Source organism: Hyperolius riggenbachi, chromosome 1 (genome assembly GCF_040937935.1).
Source record: "Hyperolius riggenbachi isolate aHypRig1 chromosome 1, aHypRig1.pri, whole genome shotgun sequence".
Classification (NCBI taxonomy): Eukaryota; Metazoa; Chordata; class Amphibia; order Anura; family Hyperoliidae; genus Hyperolius; species Hyperolius riggenbachi.
Genome location: NC_090646.1, coordinates 260,678,416 through 260,702,954, shown reverse-complemented (window position 1 = coordinate 260,702,954; position 24,539 = coordinate 260,678,416). Strand labels below are relative to the sequence as shown.

Below are 24,539 nucleotides of genomic sequence, written 5' to 3'. Positions count from 1 at the left end.
CAAGGGGCCGAATACTTTTGCAAGCCACTGTATCTATCATTCACGGAGGTCCTGGTGTCCATTGCTAGCCTCACACCTTTTTTTTACTTCTATCTATTTTCTTTTTTACCCAGACTGGGTTTCTGTGTTTATATAGATACTGATTGTGTGTGTCGTTTGCTCTTTGGCCCAGTTTACCATTTTTACCTATATCTTACCGGCAAACCCCCTGTATACCTTGTATACCTCATTGTGAGATTTATTTATCTATAATATTGATTGTAATTTATTCATGACGCCCCTACATGCTGTATCTTGTTGTTTTTAATTGTTTTTATGTGTCAGTTTCCCATTAATAAAAAACATTTATATTTACCTTGAGATTTTTTTGTTTATTTAATATTATTTTTTGCCGTGTGGATGGCTTGTCTTTTTGATGCATGACAAGAAACATGTCCCAGTACTGGAAAATCACTTACACTGTTACCGATGTAATAGATGTGTGTGCATCTTCCTGAATCAAACCTGCTAACATGGAACGATACTCTACTGCTACAGAGATTCCATGGAATGTATTTGCACTTCATGGTGGATTGTGCCTACCAGGCAGCGAGGAAGGAAGAAAGAGCAAGGAGAAAGAAAGTTGTTTGTCTATTGTGATCTATTGCAGCAGGCCACTGGCATTCTCTTATAAAAAATAAAATGCTTTTATCTTTTGTAATGTTCATTTTTTCATAATTGCACTTATATGAAATCCAATTATAAAAGCTGAAAGTAAACTAGGATTGTGGCAAAATAAACAAACATCTTTTTTTTAATAATAATCCAAACATTTGTTTAGCGCTTTTTTCCTGTCAGACTCAAAGCACTCAAGAGCTGCAGCCACTGGAACGCACTCAAGAGGCCACCCTGCAGTGTTAGGGAGTCTTGCCTTGAACTCCTTACTGAATAGGGACTGACCCTAGCCAGGATTCAAACCCTGGTCTCCCATGTCAAAGGCAGTGCCCTTGACCAGTACACTACTCAGCCTGTGAAAGGCAGAATCCAGCCATAATTTAGAGCTATTTGAAATCAATTTCACCCTTGGGTTGTCTTGACCAGATACAGGAGTTTAACACTGCATAACTATCAATAGTTGGGTTTAAAGTCCCTGTCACGGACGGTTGCGGGGCCGCAGGCGCGTCCTGTAACCGCCCGTGAAGAAAAAGCGATCGCACTCGATTCCCTGCATCGATTGCGCTTCAAATCGATACAATCTGGGTTGAGTGTGTAGGGGGAGCTGAAGTCCTTTTCTTAGCAGAGAGAGCACCATCCTAAAGGCTGGATGGCTCTTTTGATATGCTAATGAGCCTGGGCCCAGAGAGTCCCTGGCTTCAAGCTGTGCGGATGGCCCATCCATCAGGTATAAGGTGACACCTAGCTGATCTCATGTAGATGTTAATTAACCAAGGGGTGATCAGGATGCCTAGGTGCAGCCAGGCAGGCTACAAATCTCGGGGAGGTCTTGACACCTTGCTCACTGGTAAAGATCAAAGGGAAGTCAGCTGTTAGCAGCTAGAACACATCCTGAATAAACCTGAGTCTCATAGCATAATCCATAACTTCCCAGATCTGTCATATTTCTGGGGTTCCTGAGATGGCAGCTTCGCCAAACGTGGGGGAAGTGTAGCATGAGCCCCGGTGCTGGTTCTGAGGAAGTTTCAGAACATTCTGAGGTAAGGACTGCCAGTTAGGCAGTTTGAAAATGCCCTGATGATACCACAGGGGTCCCACCCCTCATGTCTGGTATCAGGGCGCTGGGTAAATCGAGACAGACCTGAAAATGTTAATAAATCTGCCCTGATCTGTACGGTTCTGTGAGATAGAGCCCATATATGGGTAGATATGATTTCTATCCCCCAGGACAAGGGGAGGGCTCATCTCATCTTCTAAGGGGGTGTATGGCTCCCCGCCCTCACTCCCTCCTACTGAAGCAGGGGCATAAGAATGGCAGAGGACCCAAACTCAGTGTCCTCCACACTGAAACATCTTGAACTCATCAGATGCCAGCTTGAGGATATGCTGGCATCCACCTGGTCTGAACTCTGAACTCAAATTGAAACCCAGAACTCTGTTTTCCCACAAAAAGGACATCTTTCCAGGAACTAAGTATTTTTCTCCCTTCTTTTATTTTTTATACTGGCTATTACTGTCTTAATAATTGTGATTTTAATAATTGTCTGTATATATTAATTATTTATATTGCGTGAATAAACAACTTTCTCCAAGTCATTCACTGTCCGCTACCCTGCTTATCAGCACACGCAGAACTGATCCCGGGTCTCTGAAGATACGCTACTGTTTGTTTGTTGTTGGCTAGACAGAATACCGTGTGTTTAACCGTTTTATTCGCAGGACTAGTCAGTCAGTTAGTGGGCTCCACGGTCCCATGGTAACCGCGGTGGTGGCAGTTTACTCTGAACCAGTAGGTGACGTTGTAATTACCCGTGTCTCACAGGCTCCCTTCTGAGTTGTCTGCGGCTAATTCTTAACGGTTCCTGCGCATTGACTGCGACCAGAGTTCGCACGATCTGTGCGCTGGCACCGTTTAGAAGGCTAAGTGCGGTCAGCCACTAGGGCTCCTGTGACAGTCCCCTTGTTTATTACAGCTGAGCAGAGAACAAAGCTGAAACACATCCTGTACTGCAAACTGCGTCTGGAGAAGGGCTATTTATGAGTCTGTTTTATATTGTAAACCACAGTAGTGTATTTTTAAGTAGGTTATTTTAACCAGGTCAATTTCCTGACAATTTTGACATTTCAGGTATGTCGTATTGATACAGCAAGAACTTGTTATGTTTTTTCCCCTCCAGGTGCTTCACAACTGAGGGGTTTTACCCCTTCAGCATCCGAGCAATTTTCTCCTTTCAGCTTTCCTTACATTCATTCGCCTATAACTTACATTCGCCTATCATTACTTATCACAATGAAATGGACTATATCTTGTTTTTTCTCACCACCAATTAGGCTTTCTTTAGGTGGGACATTATGCCAAGAATTATTTTATTCTAAATGTGTTTTACTTGGAAAATAGGAAAACATTTGGAAAAAAATATCATAATTTTTCAGTTTTCTGCCATTATAGTTTTTAAATAATGTATGCTACTGTAATTAAAATCCATGTAACTTATTTGCCCATTTGTCCTGGTTATTACACCATTTAAATTTTGTCCCTATCACAATGTTTGGCTCCAATATTTTATTTGCAAATAAAGGTGCATTTTTTTTTTCAGTTTTGCATCCATCCCTAATTACAAGCCCATAATTTATAAAGTAACAGTGTTATAACCATGCGCTTCCCTTGCTCTAGACCTTATGAGGGGTTCCTTACCTCGAGGCCCCAAAACACATACTCTCCTTGACCAAGCAACTAAAGTGTGGCAGTGGAACCTCCGGTATTTCCCTACCACTCAAATGGAATCCCACACTCCCCTTTGGAACAACCACCACCTCCCCGAACTCAAGGGCCTCCCTGATGTCCATCTTTGGGTGTCAAAGGGTATAGTCTTCCTGGGTCAGATCTTAGAGAAAGGCAGGCTTCTCTCATTTGAGACACTCTCTTCCAGATTTGACCTCCCGCCTAAATTCTATTTTAGATATGTTCAGTTATCTCATGCCTTTAAAGCCCAATTTGGCACCTTAACAGCACCTACACATACATCCCTTATTATAGATAAGATCCATAATGGTCAACAGAAACATATGATAGGAGAACTATACTCAACTCTTATTCAACATAAATCAGATATATATAATGCCCCTTCCAGGGGAAACTGGGTGGCATGTGCCTTAGAAATCAATGATGAGGACTGGGATGACATTCTTCAGGCGGTTAGACTTACTTCACCATCTATCAGAGAGCGCCTTACCCAGGTGTACATCATCCACCAAGCCTATCTTACTCCATTAAAGCTAGCTAAGTTTGACCCCAACATATCCCCCGTTTGCCCTAAATGCACCTCCACTACTCCCACTTTCTTTCACTTAATCTGGAAATGCCCCCCTATTGAAATGTTCTGGAAACAACTAATACAATTCTTACATGATAAAATGGGCTGCCCCGTGAAGATGGATCCTGCTATGTGCATCTTAGGTCTAATTACAGATGATTCTATGTCCAACAATACCAGAATATTTATCTCTCAAACATTATTCCAAGCTAGACAAGAAATAGCTCAAAAATGGCTTTCAGCCGAATCTCCCACACTCCAGGCCTGGATAACTAGGATAGATCGCACTCTCTCATACAAGAAGCTCATCTATCTTCACAGGAACGCCATAAATAAATTTCACCTGATATGGGATAGCTGGATAGAGAGATAGTTACCTTTAAATCTCGGCCCTTTTCTGCCATACAATGTTTCCTCACTTTTCAGGTCCTTACTTGATCTTCAGTAATGCGACCCACTGTGCCATCTAAGTTGTATCAGAAATGTATACCTCAATTGTATGACAACGTTCTCTCTTTTTGCTCCCTCATGTAAAAGATCTAAACCTTTAAGCTACAATACTTGACATATGTGTCTCCCTATTCTCACTATGTAATTATATACCTTGTATATTAATTTACATTTATGTTCTGTATATGTTTCTATATGTGCATTCTGCCTTGCACCAGGCAATGTTGTAACAATCGCTACACTGTTCTCAATAAACTACGTTTTGGTTAAAAAAAAAAAAAAAAAAAACAGTGTTATAACCTCTTGATATAAATATTTAAAGATTTCAGTTCCTAAGGTAACTATTTATGTTTTTTTTATTGTAATTTATTTAATTAATTTTTTTATTACAAAAAAAATGGCAACAATTGGGGAGTGTGGGAGTTAATTTATATTGTAAAATAATGTATTTGTATAGGAACAATGTTTTTGGGTGTAGTTTTACTTTTTGGCCACAAGATGGCCACAGTAACTTTTTGTGAATGCATCCCGTAAGCGTAGGAAGTACGCTTATAGGAAGTTAAGGGAGGCTGGGAAAATTTTTTTTTCACAATGATCGCACTGCTTCTCATAGAAGCAGCCGATCATTGCTGGGTGGCTGAGATTAACGAACGGGAATGGTTTTGCGGTGGCAATGCACGAGCGCGGGAGAACGCACACGTGTGAGCGGGAGCGCGGACAGCGGCGGACAGCAGCGGTAGCGGTGGGGGTGCATATATCTACGCTCCCGGTGGGAAACTGAAGTTCAAAGGAGCTGAATAATTAATTGGAATTGGGAAAGCAAGACGTATACCAAAATATCTACATGTACTCGATGTAGTTTAACAGCTAAGTGAGATAGCAGTGATCCTGTGGGGACGGCAAGTATATAGGAATAATACTTAAAGAGGATGCGTCCTCTGGAGTCTCTGTAGGGAGGATTTAAGGCCCCCATTCTCCAGAGGTACTGCTCCTACTAAACCTTAATTAACAATACATTTTAGGAATTCGTTAGAATGTAACTAACAGGATCACTGTTTAAATAACAAAAATGACATTTAGGTTATTTTGGAAAGATAGGTGCTATTAGGCCTATAAAGATAAATAAACAATCCTTTCTTTAAAAATTTATGGTTTAAAATTGATTTAAACATTTTTTTTAAGTGGCTTTTGACGCGTTTTTACGCGTTTACGCGTTATTATGCGTAAAACCTCATTGGGTTGCACTCACGCGTATTGTTATGCGTATTCTTGCGTAAAGATACTGAATGACTATTAAAGTGTAGAGATGCACATATTTAACCTTTTAAGAACTAAATAGCAACAAGTATACTAAACTCAGCAATCATCTTAAGAGATACTAGCCATTGATTTATAAGGGAAAGTTATTATACACTGTTTATGTATAACTGAAACTGAATGTATATTTGAAAAATCAACAGTATATTTCTCATTGGACTGCTGTAATGTAAAAAGTAAGTTTATTTTTATATTGTTTTAATATGTCTTGGCATATTGTTAAAACATTTTTGGAAATTCCAATAAAAAAATATTGAAAATGAAGTTCAAAGGAGCGTAGATATACCCGGGCAGCAAAGTGATTAATAGGCTGGGGAAACAGATAAACATGTGGTTTGGTAGGATGTCTACAATAAAAATGAACCTGTTTTTAAGATTGCTTTATATTAGCCAGTGTTTTCCAATAAAACGTCTGCCCCACTACCTTAAAGAGCTGCAGCTCACATCAAATCATTAATCTGGGGGAATAAGCAACAAAGGATGGGGAGAAAAACCCTCTAACAAAAAGGGGGGAGCGGAACTCCCAGATTTCAAAAGATACCATAAGGCAGCGCAGATTAGCAGACTGGTTGAGTGGGCGGTGACTAATTCAGATAAGAGGTCTCAGGTATAGTATGGGAGGGGGAAATATACATACCCTGGGAAGGGCAAATCAGTTAGGAAAGCTTGGCAACTTGAAAAATAATCCTCTGATGTTGAGCTTTTGCCGAGAGGCTGTATCAGGAGGTTGACCAACCTTCTGGGGATTTTGAAGTCACCGTCAGTCAATAGGGATTTTACAAGCACTTGATTTGAGATACGAGTGTGAGTGGAGGAAGGGAGACTGTCTGAGGGTCAGAAATGTCATCACCAATGATGGGAACTTGAGAAAACTGGAAGACCTAAGTGAGGGAGTGGGATCAGGCAAACTCATGTTATGGCAATATTTTCAAATCTGCAAACTATTTCAGTCTGGTAGGGAAAAGGGCTGACCTCACTAGGCCCCTTACTGAGTTTGAAAACTTGGTGGTGGAGAGGGGTCCATGGAGGCTTTAGATATCCTGATAATATCAAATTTTACTAAATTAAGAAAAAAATCAGAAAATCCAGTTTCAATTAAAATGAGAAAGAATAGGAGAGAATTATGAGGGCAAACTACAGTGGGTCAATGAACGTCAATACATACATACACAAGAACTGGAATACATGTATAAGATCCTTACTCGCTGGTACATTACACCAAAGGTTTTGCATAAAATATTCCAATCTGGGGTAGCTGCTGGAGATGCAGGGTGGTGGATGGTTTAATTTGCCATATTTTTTGGTCCTGTCTGGCTTTGAGCCAATTCTGAAGTTACATATACCAGATATCAAAAAGGGTGACTGCCTGAAAAATCCCATTTACCCCAATCTGTTTTTATTGCATGCTTTTTAGGGTCCCGCTGCAGGTTTATAGAAGGTCCATCTTGATACATCTGATTAATGCTGCAAGAGCATACATTTCTGTTGGAAATTAAGGAATATAACAACAGTATCAGATTGGGTCAAGAAAATCAATTATTTTGCAGAGATTAAGGAAGTAGTGGCGACTTCCAGAGATAGAGTTGACCAATGCTTAGCAACATGGGCATGTTGGCAAGACTTTAAGGCATCTGGTGATATCTTGAACTTGGAAGGGTGAGAGAGTAGGTGAGGGGGTCTCTTGGGTTTTTCCTTCCTCTCTTTTTTTCTTCTTCTACTTCTCACTATTTCCGTCTATCTGGCTTTCATTTCTTTCTTTTTTTTGTTTTCACAACTGACTTTGAAGACATTTATGCATAATTGGCCCAATGGCTGCTGATGTGACAGAAACAGCAGGGTAGTAGCAAGATGGGTGGTTGTTTTTGTTATGCTTCGTCTTTTCTATTTTTTATTAATGCGTGTAATCTGTAAACATCTAGTTGAGTGTATATATATATATATATATATATATATATATATATATATATATATATATATATATATATATATATATATATATATATATATATGTATAGCTTAATTAAAAGTATAATTGGAAAAAAAGCAGGATGATTACTGGCTGGCCACCTTTCTGGATCACCACTACAAAGCAAAAATGTGACAGTTCCTACCAAACGAGAAAGAAAAGCTGACCTGCCTAAGCAGAATACTTTGTGACCAGCTGTGTAAGGAGTTTCCCCCATCACAATCCACACAGGGTACTCAGGTAGACACTGCCTCCACTGTATCTCCCTGTAGTAGCAGTAGTTGCATCAGGCCATGACCATCTAACAGTTTAGGTTGTGGCAGGGGTGATTTTCAGGATGCCTGGGGAAACCTAATGTGACCATTGCAAACAAGTAAATTGCAAGGTCATAACCTTGAAAGGAAGGATTGGAGGTCAATGCAGAAGGGATGATAAGTGTCCCTAAGAATTTCAAACACTTTTATGGTTAAGATCCTGCTGTTCTGATAGTCTATCATTTGGAGACATTTATATTATACATTCTGGAAGGAATACATTAAAGGCCTGGTTCTTCTCAGGATACATTTTATTTGCATTTACGTCCTACAGTCTCCCAGTCCAGGGAGACTGAATAAGGATATTGATATCCATCCTACTTTTTGTTCTACCCGGGTTAGCTATCATTGGAAATTTTCAGGTTATGACTCACTGCAAAAACTTTACATTAGCCAACAATACATTTTTCAAACTTACTGTTTGCTTGCATTTCTTGCATGTACGTACAAATGTGCAAATGCATGTGTGTATGGGTATGTTTAGCTCCCTTTATTTCTCATGCAAGACAGAAATTTGCCTTCTTAAAACAGAAGGAATTTAGGTTAGAGTGGGCATATGAGTAGAGATGGCCCGAACCTCTGATTTATAGCTGCCTTCCAAGCAGTTGACCTAGGTTCAATTCCTGGCCAATGTATGTGAGCTTGCTTTTGACAGCCTACAAATCCCTGGAAGACAAAACCAGAGAGGGAAAGAGAGGGAGGAAGGTAAAAAAAAACAAAAAACACAAGAACAACAAGAACAAGATTAGCTCTCAAAAGAGCTGTTGTGGGGTGCTATTTTAGGAGTAACAATCAGCCAGGAGCAAGCTAACAAGCTTACAAGAGCCTAACTAATCTTTCCCTATGAGAGTCTACCAGCAGCTTTCCCTTCACTAATTACTACAGGGACACGAACAGCTATAATGGCTGGCGCTGCCTGCCTTATATAAGGGGTAGGGTGGCTCCAGGAGATAGTGTAGCCTGATTGGCTACAACGGGCCTGCTGACTGTGATGTAGAGGGTCAAAGTTGACCTTAATGGTGCACTATGGGGGAGAACCGAACTTCCGGGAAAGTCGAACCACCCAAAGTTTGCCTGGAACCGCTCGCCGGCAAATCGTCCTGGCCATCTCTACATATAAGGTGTTCCACAGTGCATCACTGCTAAATATGCAAAATCATCATTTTATGTCCCTGAAAGTTAAATACACCTCCAGAACTTAAGCTTTCATACTACTGCCAAATAGATTTTTCCTTGCATGCATTCACCAAGTCCAACCTCACAAACCCTTACTGGAACAAAGTAGCTTCTTCTATAACTAGCGGTCACAGTTGTTGTGGATGTCCTTCAAAGCTAAGAAAGTATCCAAACCCTTTTTAAATGTAAGCATAGAATTTGCCATACATATTTCCTGTAGTATCTTATCCATGCTTATTGTTCAAGTGAAGCTTGTTGCTCTGCTGCGGTGCCGTGCTTCGGCGTGTCCCCGCACGTGATCGCAGGCGCGCCCCTGTGCTGTCCCCCGGTAGCCCTGTTATCAGTGATTGGGAACATGGTTCCTGATCACCGATCCATGTCCCTAGCAGAAAAACCGAAGCGCTCTTACCAGAGGCTTCAGTCTTTCTACACGTAACACTTTCCGCGTCCCTCTTGTGTTTCCGGTTAGCGAGAAGCACAAGGAGAGAAAAAAAAGTGACCATCTTGTGACCAAATTGTAAAAAAAATCTACATATTTTTACATTACAATTTACACGTATAATCACATTAAAAATTAACTGTTTATTTCCCACACCAAAATATTACCAAAATAATTTTTTTTATTGAAAAAAAAATTACAATAAATAAAAAAAAAAGACATAAATAGTTACCTAAGAGCCTGAACTTTTTAAATATGCATTTGAAAGGGGTATTCTACGAATATTGTTTTTAAATTATAAGCTTGTAAATAGTGATGGACGCAAAACGGAAAAATGCACCTTTATTTCCAAATAAAATATTGACGCCATACATTGTGATAGGGACAAAATGTAAATGGTGTCATAACCGAGACAAATGGGCAAATAAAATACATAGCTTTTAATTATGGTAGCATGGATTATTTTAAAGCTATGATGGACGAAATCAGAGAATATTGAATTTTTTCCATTTTTTTCTTCTTAATTCTGTTAAAATGCATTTATAAAAAAATAATTCTTAGCAAAATGTACCATCCAAAGAAAGCCTAATTAGTGGCAGAAAAAACAAACAATGATGTAGTAGGTCTTTGGTGCTGGTCTGTGGGTTGACTCTGACTGTTCTCACCATTCGTCGCTTCTTTCTATCCAAGGTTTTTTTTGGTCTGCCACTTCAAGCTGTAACTTGAACTGAGCATGTGGTCTTCCATTTCCTCAAAATGTTCCTAACTGTGGAAACAAACAGCTGAAATCTCTGAGACAGCTTTCTGTATCCTTCCCCTAAACCATGTTGGTGAACAATCTTTGTCTGCAGGTGTAACGATTGGTGTGAGCAAGAACAGATATTCTGATTATTGGTGATCTGCAGTATCACCAATAATACAGATGTTATACCTGATTATTTGGTGATCTGCAGAATCACCAATAATACAAGTATAGCAAGACACAGGACACACAGGTGTAAGATAGTGTTTTGGTGCAACAGTAAATATTGATGGAGATACCCACTATCCCAGAGGGGCTGGTAGAAGGTGGTATCTCTAAGGAACACAGTAATCAGTACCCCAGCAGGCTGGAGACACAGAGCAATAGTGATAGTTTCACCAGAGGAGTGGGTGATACACAGTGAGACAGTGTAGAGTGATCACTCGAGGAGCGAGTAATTCAGACTGTACTGCAGCTGGTGATTCCCTGAGGGGCAGGAGATCCCAACATTGCTGTATTAGCTAGTCACCTGAGGAGCAGGTGATTAAGACTGTACTGCAGCTATCAACCTGAGGAGCAGGTGATTAAGACTGTACTGCAGCTATCAACCTGAGGAGCAGGTGATTCAGACTATACTGTAGCTATCTACCTGAGGAGCAGGTGATAACTAAACTGAGAGTCCCTCACCAGGACTAAGCTCCCTGGTGAGGGCAGAAGAGTCAGACAAGCAGGTTCGGCAACACACGGACAGATACGGTACAGAGATAGGAAGCTAAATCAGAGTAGTAGTTCAGGCAGAGTCGGCAACTTATATCAGATAGGCAAAGGTACCGAATCGGAGAGCAGAAGAATAGTCAAACTAGCAGAAGGTCATAGCAAATAATACAATTCAATTAGTACTTTAAGCTATCAACAGAATCTGGCTAAGTGTGCATCCCCAGCTCCAGCTGGTTCTAGCACACTTTGGGATCTGACTAGGTCTGAGTGCTAACACGTAGCATATGCAACAGCAGACGCGGAACAACTGACAGTCAGGTCCTATAAATACTAAACGCGCTCTATAGCGCCGCCCCAGTCACTCAGCCAATCCAGAGCAAAGCTGGAGTCAGCTGACTGAGTGATCAGCTGACTCCCCTTCTAGATGCATAAAAGTCCTTTCGCTCGGCTCGTGTGCGAGTAGCCCTTAGTCTATGAGCGATATATGGACCAGGCAAAGCACCAGCATGTAACTGTGCGGCGGAAACCGCCGGCTGCGATGCAGAGATAGCCGCCATGAAGCTTGCTGTTGCGGCAGTATCTCTGCTAACCATTACAGTACCCCCCCCCCCCCCCTGAGGAGTGGACCCCGGACACTTCCTACCTGGTTTCCCAGGGTGTAACTCATGAAACTCTTTCTTCAACTCCTCTGCATGCATGCGACACGCCAGCACCCAAGTTCTCTCCTCTAGGCCATAGCCCTTCCAATGAACCAGGTACTGTACAGAATTCTGCACTAATCGAGAATCCAGAATCTTCTCAATCTCATACTCTGGTTGATCATCAATCATCACGGGGAGGGGGGGAGGAATCAACATGCACATCAAGTTTAAGCAAAGAAACATGGAATGATCTCACACCTCTCATGCTGGCTGGCAGATCAATCACATACGTCACATCATTAATTTTCTTAGACACAGGGTACGGGCCTATGAATCTGGGCCTAACTTGGGAGACGGTTGTTTCAAGGCTAGATGTCGAGTAGACACCCACACCTTATCTCCTGGGGAAAACTTCCATTCCACTGACCGCCTTTTATCTTCCTGTTTTTTCTGAACCTGGAAGGCTTTCCCTAGATTTCTCTTTACCAGGACCCAAATTTCCCTTAAAGCCCTTTGCCAATCTTCTAGAGCCAGAAAGGGAGAAGATGCTACTGGCAAAGGAGAAAACTTGGGAGATCTCCCCGAGACCACCTGAAATGGAGAGAAACCTGAAGATAAGCTCTTCAGGTTATTATGCAGAAATTCTGCAAAAGGCAGGAACTTCACCCAATCTGATTGCGCATCTGCCACGTAACACCTAAGAAATTGTTCTAGTGACTGGTTAACCCTTTCGGTCTGACCATTGGTCTGTGGGTGGTAGCCTGATGAAAACGAAAGGTCCATATTGAGCTGACGGCAAAAGGCTCTCCAGAATTTCGACACAAACTGGACTCCCCTATCTGACACTACATTTTCCGGAATGCCATGCAGCCGGAAAATGTGCTGGATGAAGAGATCAGCCAATTCCTGGGCCGAGGGGAGTCCTATCAGAGGAACGAAATGAGCCATTTTACTGAACCTATCCACTACCACCCAGATGACCGTCTTGCCTTCGGAGCTAGGCATACACATGAGTCCAGGGTTTGTTTGGCACTGGCAAGGACTGAAGAGTACCCACAGGTGCCTGGCGAGATGGCTTACTTCTGGCACACACAGCACATTCTCTTACAAACTCCTTGCAATTGAGTGCCAATGATGGCCACCATACACATCTAGCTATCAGAGCCTGAGTACGGGCAGCTCCGGGATGCCCTGCATTCTTATGGGCATGGAATAGTTGCAAGATTTGTAAGCGGAAGGGAAGTGGCACAAAAAGAACCCCCCAGGCTTCCCCTCAGGGATGTCCTGTTGGTAAGGCCTTAACGTACTCGCCCAATCTTTCCAGGTCTCCGTGGCTGCTACCACTAATCTTTGAGGTAGAATGGTTTCATGGGTTGTAGGCTGCACTGTCTCAGGCTCAAAGCACCTAGAAAGTGCATCTGCTTTGACATGCTTGCTCCCTGGAGTATACGTTATTATGAATCTGAACCTTGAAAAGAACAGGGACCAGCTGGCCTGTCGGGGACTGAGTCTTTTGGCCCCTTTAATGTACTCCAAGTTCTTATGATCAGTATAAATTGTAATAGTATGTTCTGCTCATTCAAGCCAATGACGCCATTCTCCAAAGGCTGACTTAATGGCCAGAAGTTCCCGATTGCCAATATTGTAGTTCCTCTCGGCTGGAGAGAACCTACGAGAAAAGAAGGCACAGGGATGAAATTTGCCTTGTAAGCCAGAGCGCTGAGACAGAACAGCCCCAACCCCCACCTCTGATGCATCAACCTCAATGATAAAGGAGAAGGTGACATCCACATGTCTCAGAATGAGAGCAGAACAAAATAGCTTTTTAAGCGTCGCAAAGGCAGAATGTGCCTCTGCCAACCAATGGTAAGTGTCGGCCCCTTTTTTGGTAAGGCTGGTTAGGGGTGATACCACAGAAGAGAACCCCTTGATAAATTTTCTGTAGTAATTAGCAAAGCCAAGAAATCTTTGGAGTGTCTTCAATCCTACAGGTTGAGGCCACTCCAATACAGCAAAGACTTTTTCAGGATCCAAGGAAAGGCATGAAGTAGAAATGATATATCCCAAAAAAGGGACTTGTGTGACCTCAAAGAGGCACTTCTCTAACTTTGCGTACAACGAGTTCTGCCTTAGTTTTCTTAACACATACTTCACATGTTTACGATGTTCTGTCAGGTTGGGAGAGAAAATCAGTATATCATCCAAATATACTAAGACGAATTTTCCCAGAACCTCCCTAAAAACTTCATTAATCAATTCTTGGAAAACGGCGGGCGCATTACACAACCCGAAGGGCATAACCAGATACTCGTAGTGCCCATCGGGTGTGTTGAACACTGTCTTCCATTCATCACCATCCCTAATACGTACCAGGTTGTATGCCCCTCGAAGATCCAATTTAGAGAAAATACTGGCATTGGTCACCTGAGCAAACAAATCGTCTATCAAAGGCAGTGGATAACAATTCTTTACTGTGATTTTATTTAAACCCCGATAGTCAATACAAGGTCTGAGCCCACCGTCCTTTTGTACAAAGAAGAACCCAGCTCCCGTTGGAGATCTAGAAGGACGGATAAAGCCCTTGGCCAGATTTTCTTTAATATACTCCTGCATAGCCAACTTCTCTGGTCCCGACAAATTGTAGAGAGGGCCTCTAGGACTGGAGGCATACAACCTGATCTTAACTCAATGGGACAATCGAAACTCCGGTGAGGGGGGAGTTTGTCTGCTGATTTGGGACAAAATACATCCGCAAATTCTGCGTACTGCACTGGCACCCCTTTGACTTGAACCTTGGTGGCACAAACAGCAACTCTCTCCAGACAATAATGATGACAATGGGTACACCAGCTCTGTAGCTGACCGGACGCCCAGTCAATCTGAGGGGAGTGTAGTTGCAACCAGGGCATACCGAGGATAATGGTAGAGGTTGCCATCTGCAGGACAAAGAACTGTAATTTCTCCTTATGTAGCAACCCTATAGTACACAGCAGTGAGGGAGTCTGAGAAAGAGGCTGTCTACACTGTAACGGAGAATCATCTACTGCTTTGACCAAAATCTGACGGTCCAGCGGGAGCAAAGGAATGCCCAATTTTTTCACAAAGTCATAGTCTATAAAATTGGCTGCAGAGCCCGAGTCCACGAATGCTTCTGTGGCCGTAGCCTGACCCTCCCAAGTGATGGAACAGAGGAGGAGCAAACGGTTATTATTTAGAGGTAGAAACGGCTCGCCTAGGGTATTATCTCTGACTACACCTAGGCGGCACCGTTTCCCGACTTTTTAGGGCACTTCTGGACAATGTGACCCTCCTCAGCACAGTATAGACAGAGTCTTTATGACTGTAATGGATTGCGGAGATGCCGCTGCGCGGTCTGGCGGCGGGGCGGCTGTCTCCGCGTTCAGACTGGCGGTTTCCACACAGCGGCATGCATCTGGTTTGCCTGGGCCTTCTAGTGCACACAGATGGAGAGCTACACGCGCGCTGGGAGGCAGGACCTTTATGCCAATAGGAGAGGGAACCAGGTGGACCTGGGAATTCACACCAGATTACGCTTGTGTTATACTTTAGACCAGTTCCGGGGTGTTGAGACCAAGGACCTCACACCCAAGCTTAGGATTACTGTGTCATTGCTGTATTATACTTTAGACCAGTTCCGGGGTGTTGAGACCAAGGACCTCACACCCAAGCTTAGGATTACTGTGTCATTGCTGTGTTATACTTTAGACCAGTTCTGGGGTGTTGAGACCAAGGACCTCACACCCAAGTTTAGGATTACTGTGTCATTGCTGTGTTATACTTTAGACCAGTTCCGGGGTGTTGAGACCAAGGACCTCACACCCAAGCTTAGGATTACTGTGTCATTACTGAGTTATTCTCTAGACTAGATCCTGGGTGTTGAGACCAAGGACCTCACACCCCAGTCTAGGACTCCGTCTTATTCTGTTATGACTATTTGCTCTGTCGACCTCTCTATTGCTTTCTGATTTGGTACCTCTGCATATCTGCCTACCTGGTTGCCAAACCCTGCCTGTACCCGGTTATCGAATCAACCTTCTGTCTCTGTACCTTATCTGATCGTGTGTTGCCGACCTGGCCTGCCTGACCTTCCAGGCTGCCACTCACCCCTTGAGTGCTCAGTCTATCTGTACTACCCGTGACACTATTCCACCAAGTGTCAGTTTGCTGCAAGGACCTCCTGCTCCTCAGAGAGTCCTTCCTACAGTACAGCCAGGGGCCTCTATCCTATTGGAGTACTCTGGATGCAGTACAGTCTGATACCCAGTTTACCAGGGAATCACTGGCTGCCAGATTGTCCCTATCTCCTCTCTTAGGAGACAGTTCCTGCACAGCCAAGGGCCACCTGCTCCTCAGGTGGTCTCTGGTCAAAGTTATCTGTGTCTCCCGCCCCACGGGAGATAGCCTACAGTTGCACCAAACACTTACACTCTATTAGGTGTCCAGAGGTTAGTCATACTTGTATTATTGGTGATTCTGCAGATCATCAATAATCAGGTATACATCTGTATTGTTGGTGATACTGCAGATCACCAATAATCAGATACTCTGTGTGTGCTGACACCAATCGTTACAGAACGGCAGACCCGAAAAACAAAATGGACGCACTCAACAGCCGTCTTGATGCACTCACCACCTCGGTGGAGAATTTCATCAGGGTGCTGGACAGTCATCAGACCCAGATTACTGCTTTGTCTGGGTCCATACAGGTCCTTCAGATGGCTGTGAATGCAGTGCGATCTCCTCCAGTTACAGACTTGCGTATGTCTGTACCCGAAAGGTTTTCTGGTCATAGATCTGACTTTCAGAACTTTAAAAATCGAGTAATGTCGTATTTTGAGTTAAGACCCAATTTATCAGGAACTGAGGCACAGAGAATTACATTTATTAAGACCCTTTTGTCAGGGGATTCTCAAACATGGGCATATAGCCTTCAGGAGGGCATGAGGCTTTGACGTCAGTTGAGCCATTTTTTAAGGCCATGGTCATAATTTATGATGATCCGGACATTGTCTCTACTGCTGAGCGGAAGCTTAAGACTTTGCGTCAAGGTAAGGATTCGGTAGAAGTCTACGCAGCTGAGTCATTTAACAGTTGTTTTGAGACCCCCATGTTGCTACTCTTCAGAGAAAATTAAAAGAGGAGGGAAACTTACTGTGTATGTGGGTCAGGGGGTCACTGAGCTTAGCAAGCCAATTTGAGTTCCAATAATTAGTTCTAAAGGTTTTGGAATCAATAAAATGACAACAGTGTCCAAATTTATGTACCTGCCTAATTATATTTAACCATTTCAGCCGCCCAGATGTGAAGCTCACGTCCGGGCAGCTGCTCACATGCACTCTCGCTCGCGATCGCTCGCTTTCACTGATCCCGGTAGCCCTGGGATCAGTGAAAGTACTGGAGACTTCAACATATTTCCCAGTAAATATAATTCTAATGGGGCTATTGACATGAAATTCACACAGGTCAGTAACAACAACCCATGTAATCCACACAGACAAAATAAAACCAAATATGTCCTTAAATTAATCAAGTCAAGTGTAGTAAAGAGGAATGACACAGGCCCAGGGAATTGTACAAATGAAGAAACAAGAGAACTAGCTGAAATCTGTCAGTGTTTTGAAAGTATAATGACCATTATCATTTATGCTTCAATTCCCAGAGAAAGTGGAGGAGTTAAATGCCATATTCTGCATTACACCAAACATTACTCCTCACTTCTACCTTCACATAAGAAGCTAGTACTGCATTAAAAACGTAGCTTGCAAGCCACCAAGCATAAGTCAACAAGTGCAATCAATACAGGAAAATGCAAATAATAATAATAATGTCCAGAGCAGCAAGTTAAAGCTGTGAATGAATAATTATTTTTATATTGTTGCTAAGCAACAATCACTACAGTGAAACCCAATGAAGATCAATCAACAAAAAATGAATACTGTTTTTTTATGGCTGACATTGGCCTTCATAAAATTTAATGGAGAACAAAGTCTGGTAAAGAAATGAACAATTGGATTGGTTGTAATTGTATAGAAAGTAGATGCCAGAATACAGTTTAATTTAATATCTACTGCAATGGTTAAATGATGTTCTAATCATTTGAAGTCTCAGCTACCATAGTTTTAGCATTGTCATGTATTGGTACTAAGATGGTTAAGGTCATGCAAAACACAAAATTATATAACAGCATTGTGAGTCAATTAAAGAGGAACTGTAATGACATATAGTAGAATGTATAGTAGAATGCAGCAAATGATTCAGAACACCCGCTTTTGCATTAATGTTCCTGGTTTCAGCATACACTTCCTAAAGCTATGTACTGTATTGCTGTATATTGGTGTGTAGTCCCACCCTCCCAGTGATGTCAAGCCTATGCTGATTAGCGATGCGCCCTTCTTCTCCCAGTGCACTCTGGGAGACCAGGTGTTTTTTCTATTCATCTCAACATCCAACCATTGCTCAATAATGAAAGTTGCCAGGATCTTGCCACCTGTGATAAAATTCAGAATGTAAGTCAGTGTGAGGAAAGATTTTACAATGGGCAAACACTGATTTATAAATGAATACTGTATTGTAAAAAAATAAGCAATTGTATTCATTTACATTATTTTCCCTACAGCTCCTCTTTAATATAGCTACCACAACTACTTTTACATTTTTGAAACCTACTTCCCTTTTTTCTCTGTCACCTGAGGATTTATAATACTAAGTGAGTAGAAACAATTTTATTCAAGGATGAAGGCTGCCAGTACTAAAGGTGTCACCATCAGTGATACATTTTAGAATGTAAATCAGGGTGAGGAAAGATTTTACAATGGGCAAACACTGACTAAATAATCTATAAATGAATACTGTAAAAAAATAAGCAATGTTATTAATTATGTTATTTTAACTACAGTTCCTCTTTGCATTACTATCTTTACAATTTTGAAAACGACTTCCTTTTTTTCTCTGTCACCAGAGGATTAATAATCCTAAGTGAGTAGAAACAATTTTTTTTAGTCTTTTGTGAGACAAAGCTGTCTGCTCATTCCTATTGTAGTGTACTGTCAACATGCAAGTCTGCTACTGCTCACATGTTCCATGAGTGGGTTCTGGAAAAACACAGCACATTTATTGAGGCCATCCATAAAAGGACATATGACATTATCATAGGACCTTTAGCTAACAGGAAGAAGATAAAAAGTGAAAGTCACCACCTGTCTATCAGTTCCTGCAGGTGATGAATTAAACATCCACTATTGCAAAAAAAAAATGTAACATCTAAAATACGGTACATGTGTATGCATATGTAGAAAATGTCAATTTGTTCCATGATAAAATACACTAAAAATGTAGCTTTTCTTACATTGCTGTCATTGAAAATAGGTTGAAGAATCAGATCTGACAGGTTTTGGACTGGGCCATCTCCTCATGGGGTATTCTTAGGGGTTTCTTTATTTTCATAGGTATTTACTGAATGGCATTTGCTCAGTCTAACTGTCAAAACAGCATGCAAATGAGTAGACAAGCTAGACAGCATCTTTATGTAGATACTTTTCAGGGAGAACCTTTGTAAAAAATAAAGGAAATGATCCCCTGTGAGGAGATAAACCAGTCCAAAACTTGTCAAATGTGTCAGATTTGTACTGCCTATAGTAAGCAACAGCAATATAGTAGAAAACACATTTATAGTGTTTTTTACTCTGGGAGAAATCCCCTAAAGCACAGTTTTCGCCTCCATGCATGAGCTGCTTCATGCAACATTGCAGTATGGCCATATTAATACACAGATAGGAGAGCAGACATGAAGAAGAAGAGAGTCCCATTCAGCAGTGATGGGGTCAAGAAGTACATGGTAAGTTTTGCGGCATCAAGAGGCTTTCTATTGGTCTATTTTCAAGCTGCATACATTTGCATACAGAATCCTGCATCAACTCGAAACATTTATCACTGACCATCACAACTTGTGGCCCAATAACATATGAGACCTTTTGTATAGGTAAAGCTATTGTTGCATATTAATACAGTGCCTGCAGTATGTACTGTAACCACAATATGTTCACTTCTCACAGCAGAGATACATTGCATGTCACATATCTACCTCTTTTTTAGTTTCCAGAGGTGTCCTGGATCTTCTTGCACCCTAGCTAAATGCTATCTCAACACAAAACAAAATCCATTCAAAAGCAAATTTATGTGGATCCAAACTCTTGCAGAGGACACAATAAAACGTTTTCATTCCACATTAAATTTGCTTAGAAATTCACTGCTGCTTGGTTATTTTTTATATAGTCTTATCAGTAGCTGGACTATGCCAGGATCTCTGCAATGAGAGTGCACTGAAAAAAGTGGATGTTACATCTAGCAAGCCTGCTAGGGTAATAATCTCACCGTTGGGTGATGCTAACTAGCCCTTTTGGGTCTATCAGTACAGCGCATTTGTCCCTCCTTAAGTTGGGGACTCTGGCTGTGGGGCTTAACTCCAGCAGTCTGGTACCTCCAGGGCGTCCGATGTGAACGGCCACCCATTGTGCTTGTTGCACTTAGCTGTAGTAGCAGGTATCTCAATGAGGCTCTATGTGCAGTAGTGCCATAGGCAGTGGCGAGTACTGCATGAGCAGCAGCTGTACAGAGGGTGAGGTTGCTCTGCATATAGTAAGAAGACACGGAGGAGTCCATGTCAGTTTCAAATAAAAAAAGCTCCAAAACGCTCCTCCTATATCTATAGGCATATTATATATTGTTACAGTATATAGGAAACCTCCCTTCAGGATCTCTGCAGGCTCTCTTCTCGTACATAAATACTGAGGCTTAACCCTTTCAGTGCACCCTGGAAAGTGATACCATTAAAGCTTCGGGTTTGGGGGGATTTCTATACATTGTAATGTACATTTTTTCTTCTATAAATTATCATGCTGTAGCCAATCCTTTAGAACTAGTGCTGCTCGGATACCCCTTTTCAAAACCCGAATTGATCCGGATCTAGATACCCAGATATCCGGATCCAAATCGGATATACGAATCCAAACTTTTTAGTATCCAAGTAAATTCGGATATCCGAACCCAATATACTTCTAAAAGTCTCTTCAAATGGCCAAAATTCATTTCAGAGGTCTCTCTCTCTCTCTCTCTCTCTCTCTCTCTCTCTCTCTCTCTAGGCCTGACTGCCTTCAAAATGGATTTTTGCCATTGAAGGTGATTTTGGCTTCTGCTCGGATATCTGAACTAACTATTTGCCCGGATTTCGGATTTCAGATGGGGAATCCAAGTTTGTTGGATAGTGCTATTCGAATTTTAAAAAATATCCGAATTGCTATTCAAAGTTCGGATAGTGGAAAAAGTTTGGATTATTTGGGTAGTTCGGATATCCGGAATCCGGATGAGCACCACTGTTTAGAACAGAAAAAAAAACTGAGTTTAGTTTTACTTTGAATGCATTTCAATTTCAAATGAGAAGCAAGTGGTGTTGTATGAATACACGTAACTGAAAATAAAAAAAGGCTTTGTTAGTTGGTAGTTAGACCACCCTGATGCAATGTCGTGATAGCCAGAGGCTGCACAACATGTCCAGTGTTAATATCTAAGGTAGAAAAATGAAATTATAAATTCTAACCTCATAAAAGATTATGATCATACCTGCAATTATGTTATCCAGAAGCGTTGTAGGCATGCAGAAAATTCCAACTAGTAAATCGCTGACAGCCAGATTCAAGATGAATAGGTTAGTGACTGTTCGCATGTGTTTGCTGCTGAGAACAATGAAGCACACCACTCCATTGCCAAGCATGCAGAGGATAAAGATCAAAAGGTACGAAGCAATGAACACTGCTGCTATTGATGGCCTATGGAGATAGAAGTCCACATATGTTATGTTTGGTTCCATACTGGTTTGTGTTCTGTTCACTGTCTTCTTAGAAATCCATACCAGAGATGCATTTAAGTCCAGTTTTTCACTCATGATGTACCTAAAACAAGAAAAGTAAGGATTGACTTAATGGGAAATATATTGCACAAAGGAAACATTGTAGCATAAGCTGCAAAAAGGAACATAAATAATCATGGTGTACCAGAATAATAATGCAAACAATTGCAGGTTTTTTGTAATGTTCAGTCATAGTATAATGCAAGTAAGCTTGTTTATTTCTCTTCTTGTTATTAAGCACTTAAGCTCTAATGCCATAATTGTACCTGTTATGCCAGTTTACAGCCTTAAAGTACCCCTGAACCGTGTGCTGTGTTTTAGTAAAAGTGGTTATAACAGTGTTTTTTTATGCTGCAGGTGCTGTGACTGAGCATCAGCACAAACCTCACCGTAATTTGCCCCCTGGTGCCCCCGCTCTCTGCCGTTCTGTGATCTTCGACTTCTGACAGAACGTCGATGCAGTGGAGAGGAAGAGGCAGTTTATCTCCTTCACCGTCTCTATGATCTCCCCTCTGCTTGCTCTTTCGTCCTTGCTAGTGGGTGGCATAGTTACTGCCTGTCTCGCAGCTCTCACTATGCAGCAGGAGAGCTGTGAGGCGTGACCGCAAGCTGAGTTGTGCATTCAGATACATTTTGAATCTAGTGTAAGGAGCGGTGCAAATATTGCCGGCGTGCGCCCTCTTGTGGCAATCGGGAACATTACAGCCTGTCCACTGCTCTACACTAAGGAACGAGACAATGTATTACAGAAGTTGGCGCTGACCCGGAAGTAATTAGAGGGTCAGTGCATTTAATGTGTGCATGCAGAAATCGAGATGTGTAATTACAGAAGAAGAGGGGAGCTGGAGTGCCCGATATGACAGCGAGGAAAATCCTAATAAAGTAATTAATTGTGTCAAGTTTTTTCCCTGACAGGTTATTTTTACGGATTCAGGTGTACTTTAAACAAGAGTTGCAAGACTTGAAGAGCCTGTTAATGTTAATCAGTTTATCCACTTCAGCCTACAGTGCTGTTTCACCTTATGCATCCGAGCAACTTCCACCTCCCATTCATTCGCCAATAACTTTATCACTACTTATCACACTGAAATGATCTATATCTTGTTTTTTTTTCCACCACCATTTAGGCTTTCTTTGGTTGCTACATTTTGATAAGAATTATTTTATTCTAAATCCATTTTAACAGGAAGATTGAAATTATGTCCCTATCACAATGTATGGCACCAATATTTTATTTGGAATTAAAGGTACATTTTTTCAATTTGCATCCATCACTATTTACAAGCTTATAATTTAAAAAATTATAGTAATATACTCTCTTGACATGCATATTAAAAAGTTCAGACGCTTGGATAACTATTGATGTTGCTTTTGTTTTTTTAATTGTAATTTTTTTTTTAATTAAAAAATTGATTTGGGTAATTTTTGGTGTGGGAGGTAAACAGTTAATTTTAAATGTAATAATATGTGATTATTTACTAAAAATGTATGTGTATGTAGTTTTACTATTTGGCCACAAGATGGCCACAGTGAAAAAAAATTGTTGTCCTGAAAGCAAACGCTCTTGCTTGCAGGAATCATAAACAGGACGAGAAACCTTTTCTTTGCACAAAAAGATAAGAGGCCGTCAGTTTTTCTGCCAGATCAATGAACAGGGACCATGTTCCCATTTATTGATCTCGAAGATAACGATAGGCGGCGGGAGCATGCGCGATTACGGGCCCGGCGCAGCGGCAGCAGGGCAGGCTTTCTGGATGGATATATGTCTCCAGATAGACCTAAGTGGTTAATAGCTATGATAGCCATGTAACATTTAGCTTTTTTTTACACTTTTATTTTTTACAGGAGATGTTTTTCGCCCCTCTTAAATAAAATACCCTTTCAACCACAAGGAGGCAAAAAAAAAAAAAAAAAAACTTTTCTTTAACTATATTTTACCATTGTTTTTAGTTGCTAAGTATTAAAAATGAACTTTGTAGATAAGGTGAGAAAATATCTCCTGTTATTAAACTAAAGAGAATGTGTTTATTGAATCATAGCTCATGACGTCAACATTCAGGACAATTATTATTATTATCATTATTATTGTGCATTTATATAGTGCATATAATGCAGTTCTTTACAAAGTGTATACACCATATTTTCACACTATAAGATGCTCTTGACCATAAGACCATCTAAGTTTAGAGGTGGGAAAATAAAAAAATATTCTAGACCAAATCATATACAGTATTTCCTCATACAGATTCCCCTATATAATCTTCCCTGGTGCCTAATCCCCCCCCCCCCCCTTCCCTATATAGCATTCCCTGATGTATAGTGACCCCCTACCTCCCTATTTTTTAAGAAAAACAAAAGTTTGCTTTCCTAAAACAGAAAGAATTTGCGATAATTCAGGTTGGAGTGAGCTTGAGATGTCTCCCAGAGCAACACTGCTGAATATATGCAAATTGACCATTGTACCCTTAGAAGCTCAACACACCTCCAGAACCGCTGGAATGCAATGATGTGTCAGTTTGTTAATTCGTACAGAGCCATAATAATCCAACATGCATACAGACTGTTTCGGATTGTTTGATCCTCAGTGCATGGCATGGATTAATTTGGCTCTATGGAGTAGGGCTTGTAAATCCGAGAGGTACAGACAGGGCCGCCATCAGAAATTTTGGGGCCCCTCACAAATCATCAGTCCGGGCCCCCCCCCCCCCACACAAACTGAGAAATGTGCGTAGCCATTACATGTTGGCAGAGCTAGTTGGAGGCTTGCTGTCCACAAATTAATCACGAATAACCACGGTGGATACTCGTGATTCAAGTTAGCTCTAATTGCCACAGCTGAGTGGCTAGATGCGGCGGGGTTAATTACCCAGAACGCCGTTCTCCACCC

At 41.4% G+C, this 24,539-nt stretch overlaps 1 protein-coding gene across 2 annotated transcripts in view; it reads right to left on the bottom strand.

Moving 5' to 3' along the window:
* The window catches only part of NPFFR2 (neuropeptide FF receptor 2), a 338,433-nt gene that overhangs the window by 64,562 nt on the left and 249,332 nt on the right, over positions 1 to 24,539 (bottom strand). For both annotated transcript variants that reach the window (XM_068271122.1, XM_068271121.1), the window contains exon 2: positions 21,367 to 21,695. In XM_068271122.1, coding sequence (XP_068127223.1) covers positions 21,367 to 21,688 — 322 coding nt within the window. In that variant the 5' untranslated portion in view covers positions 21,689 to 21,695. The remainder of the gene's footprint in view (positions 1 to 21,366; positions 21,696 to 24,539) is intronic.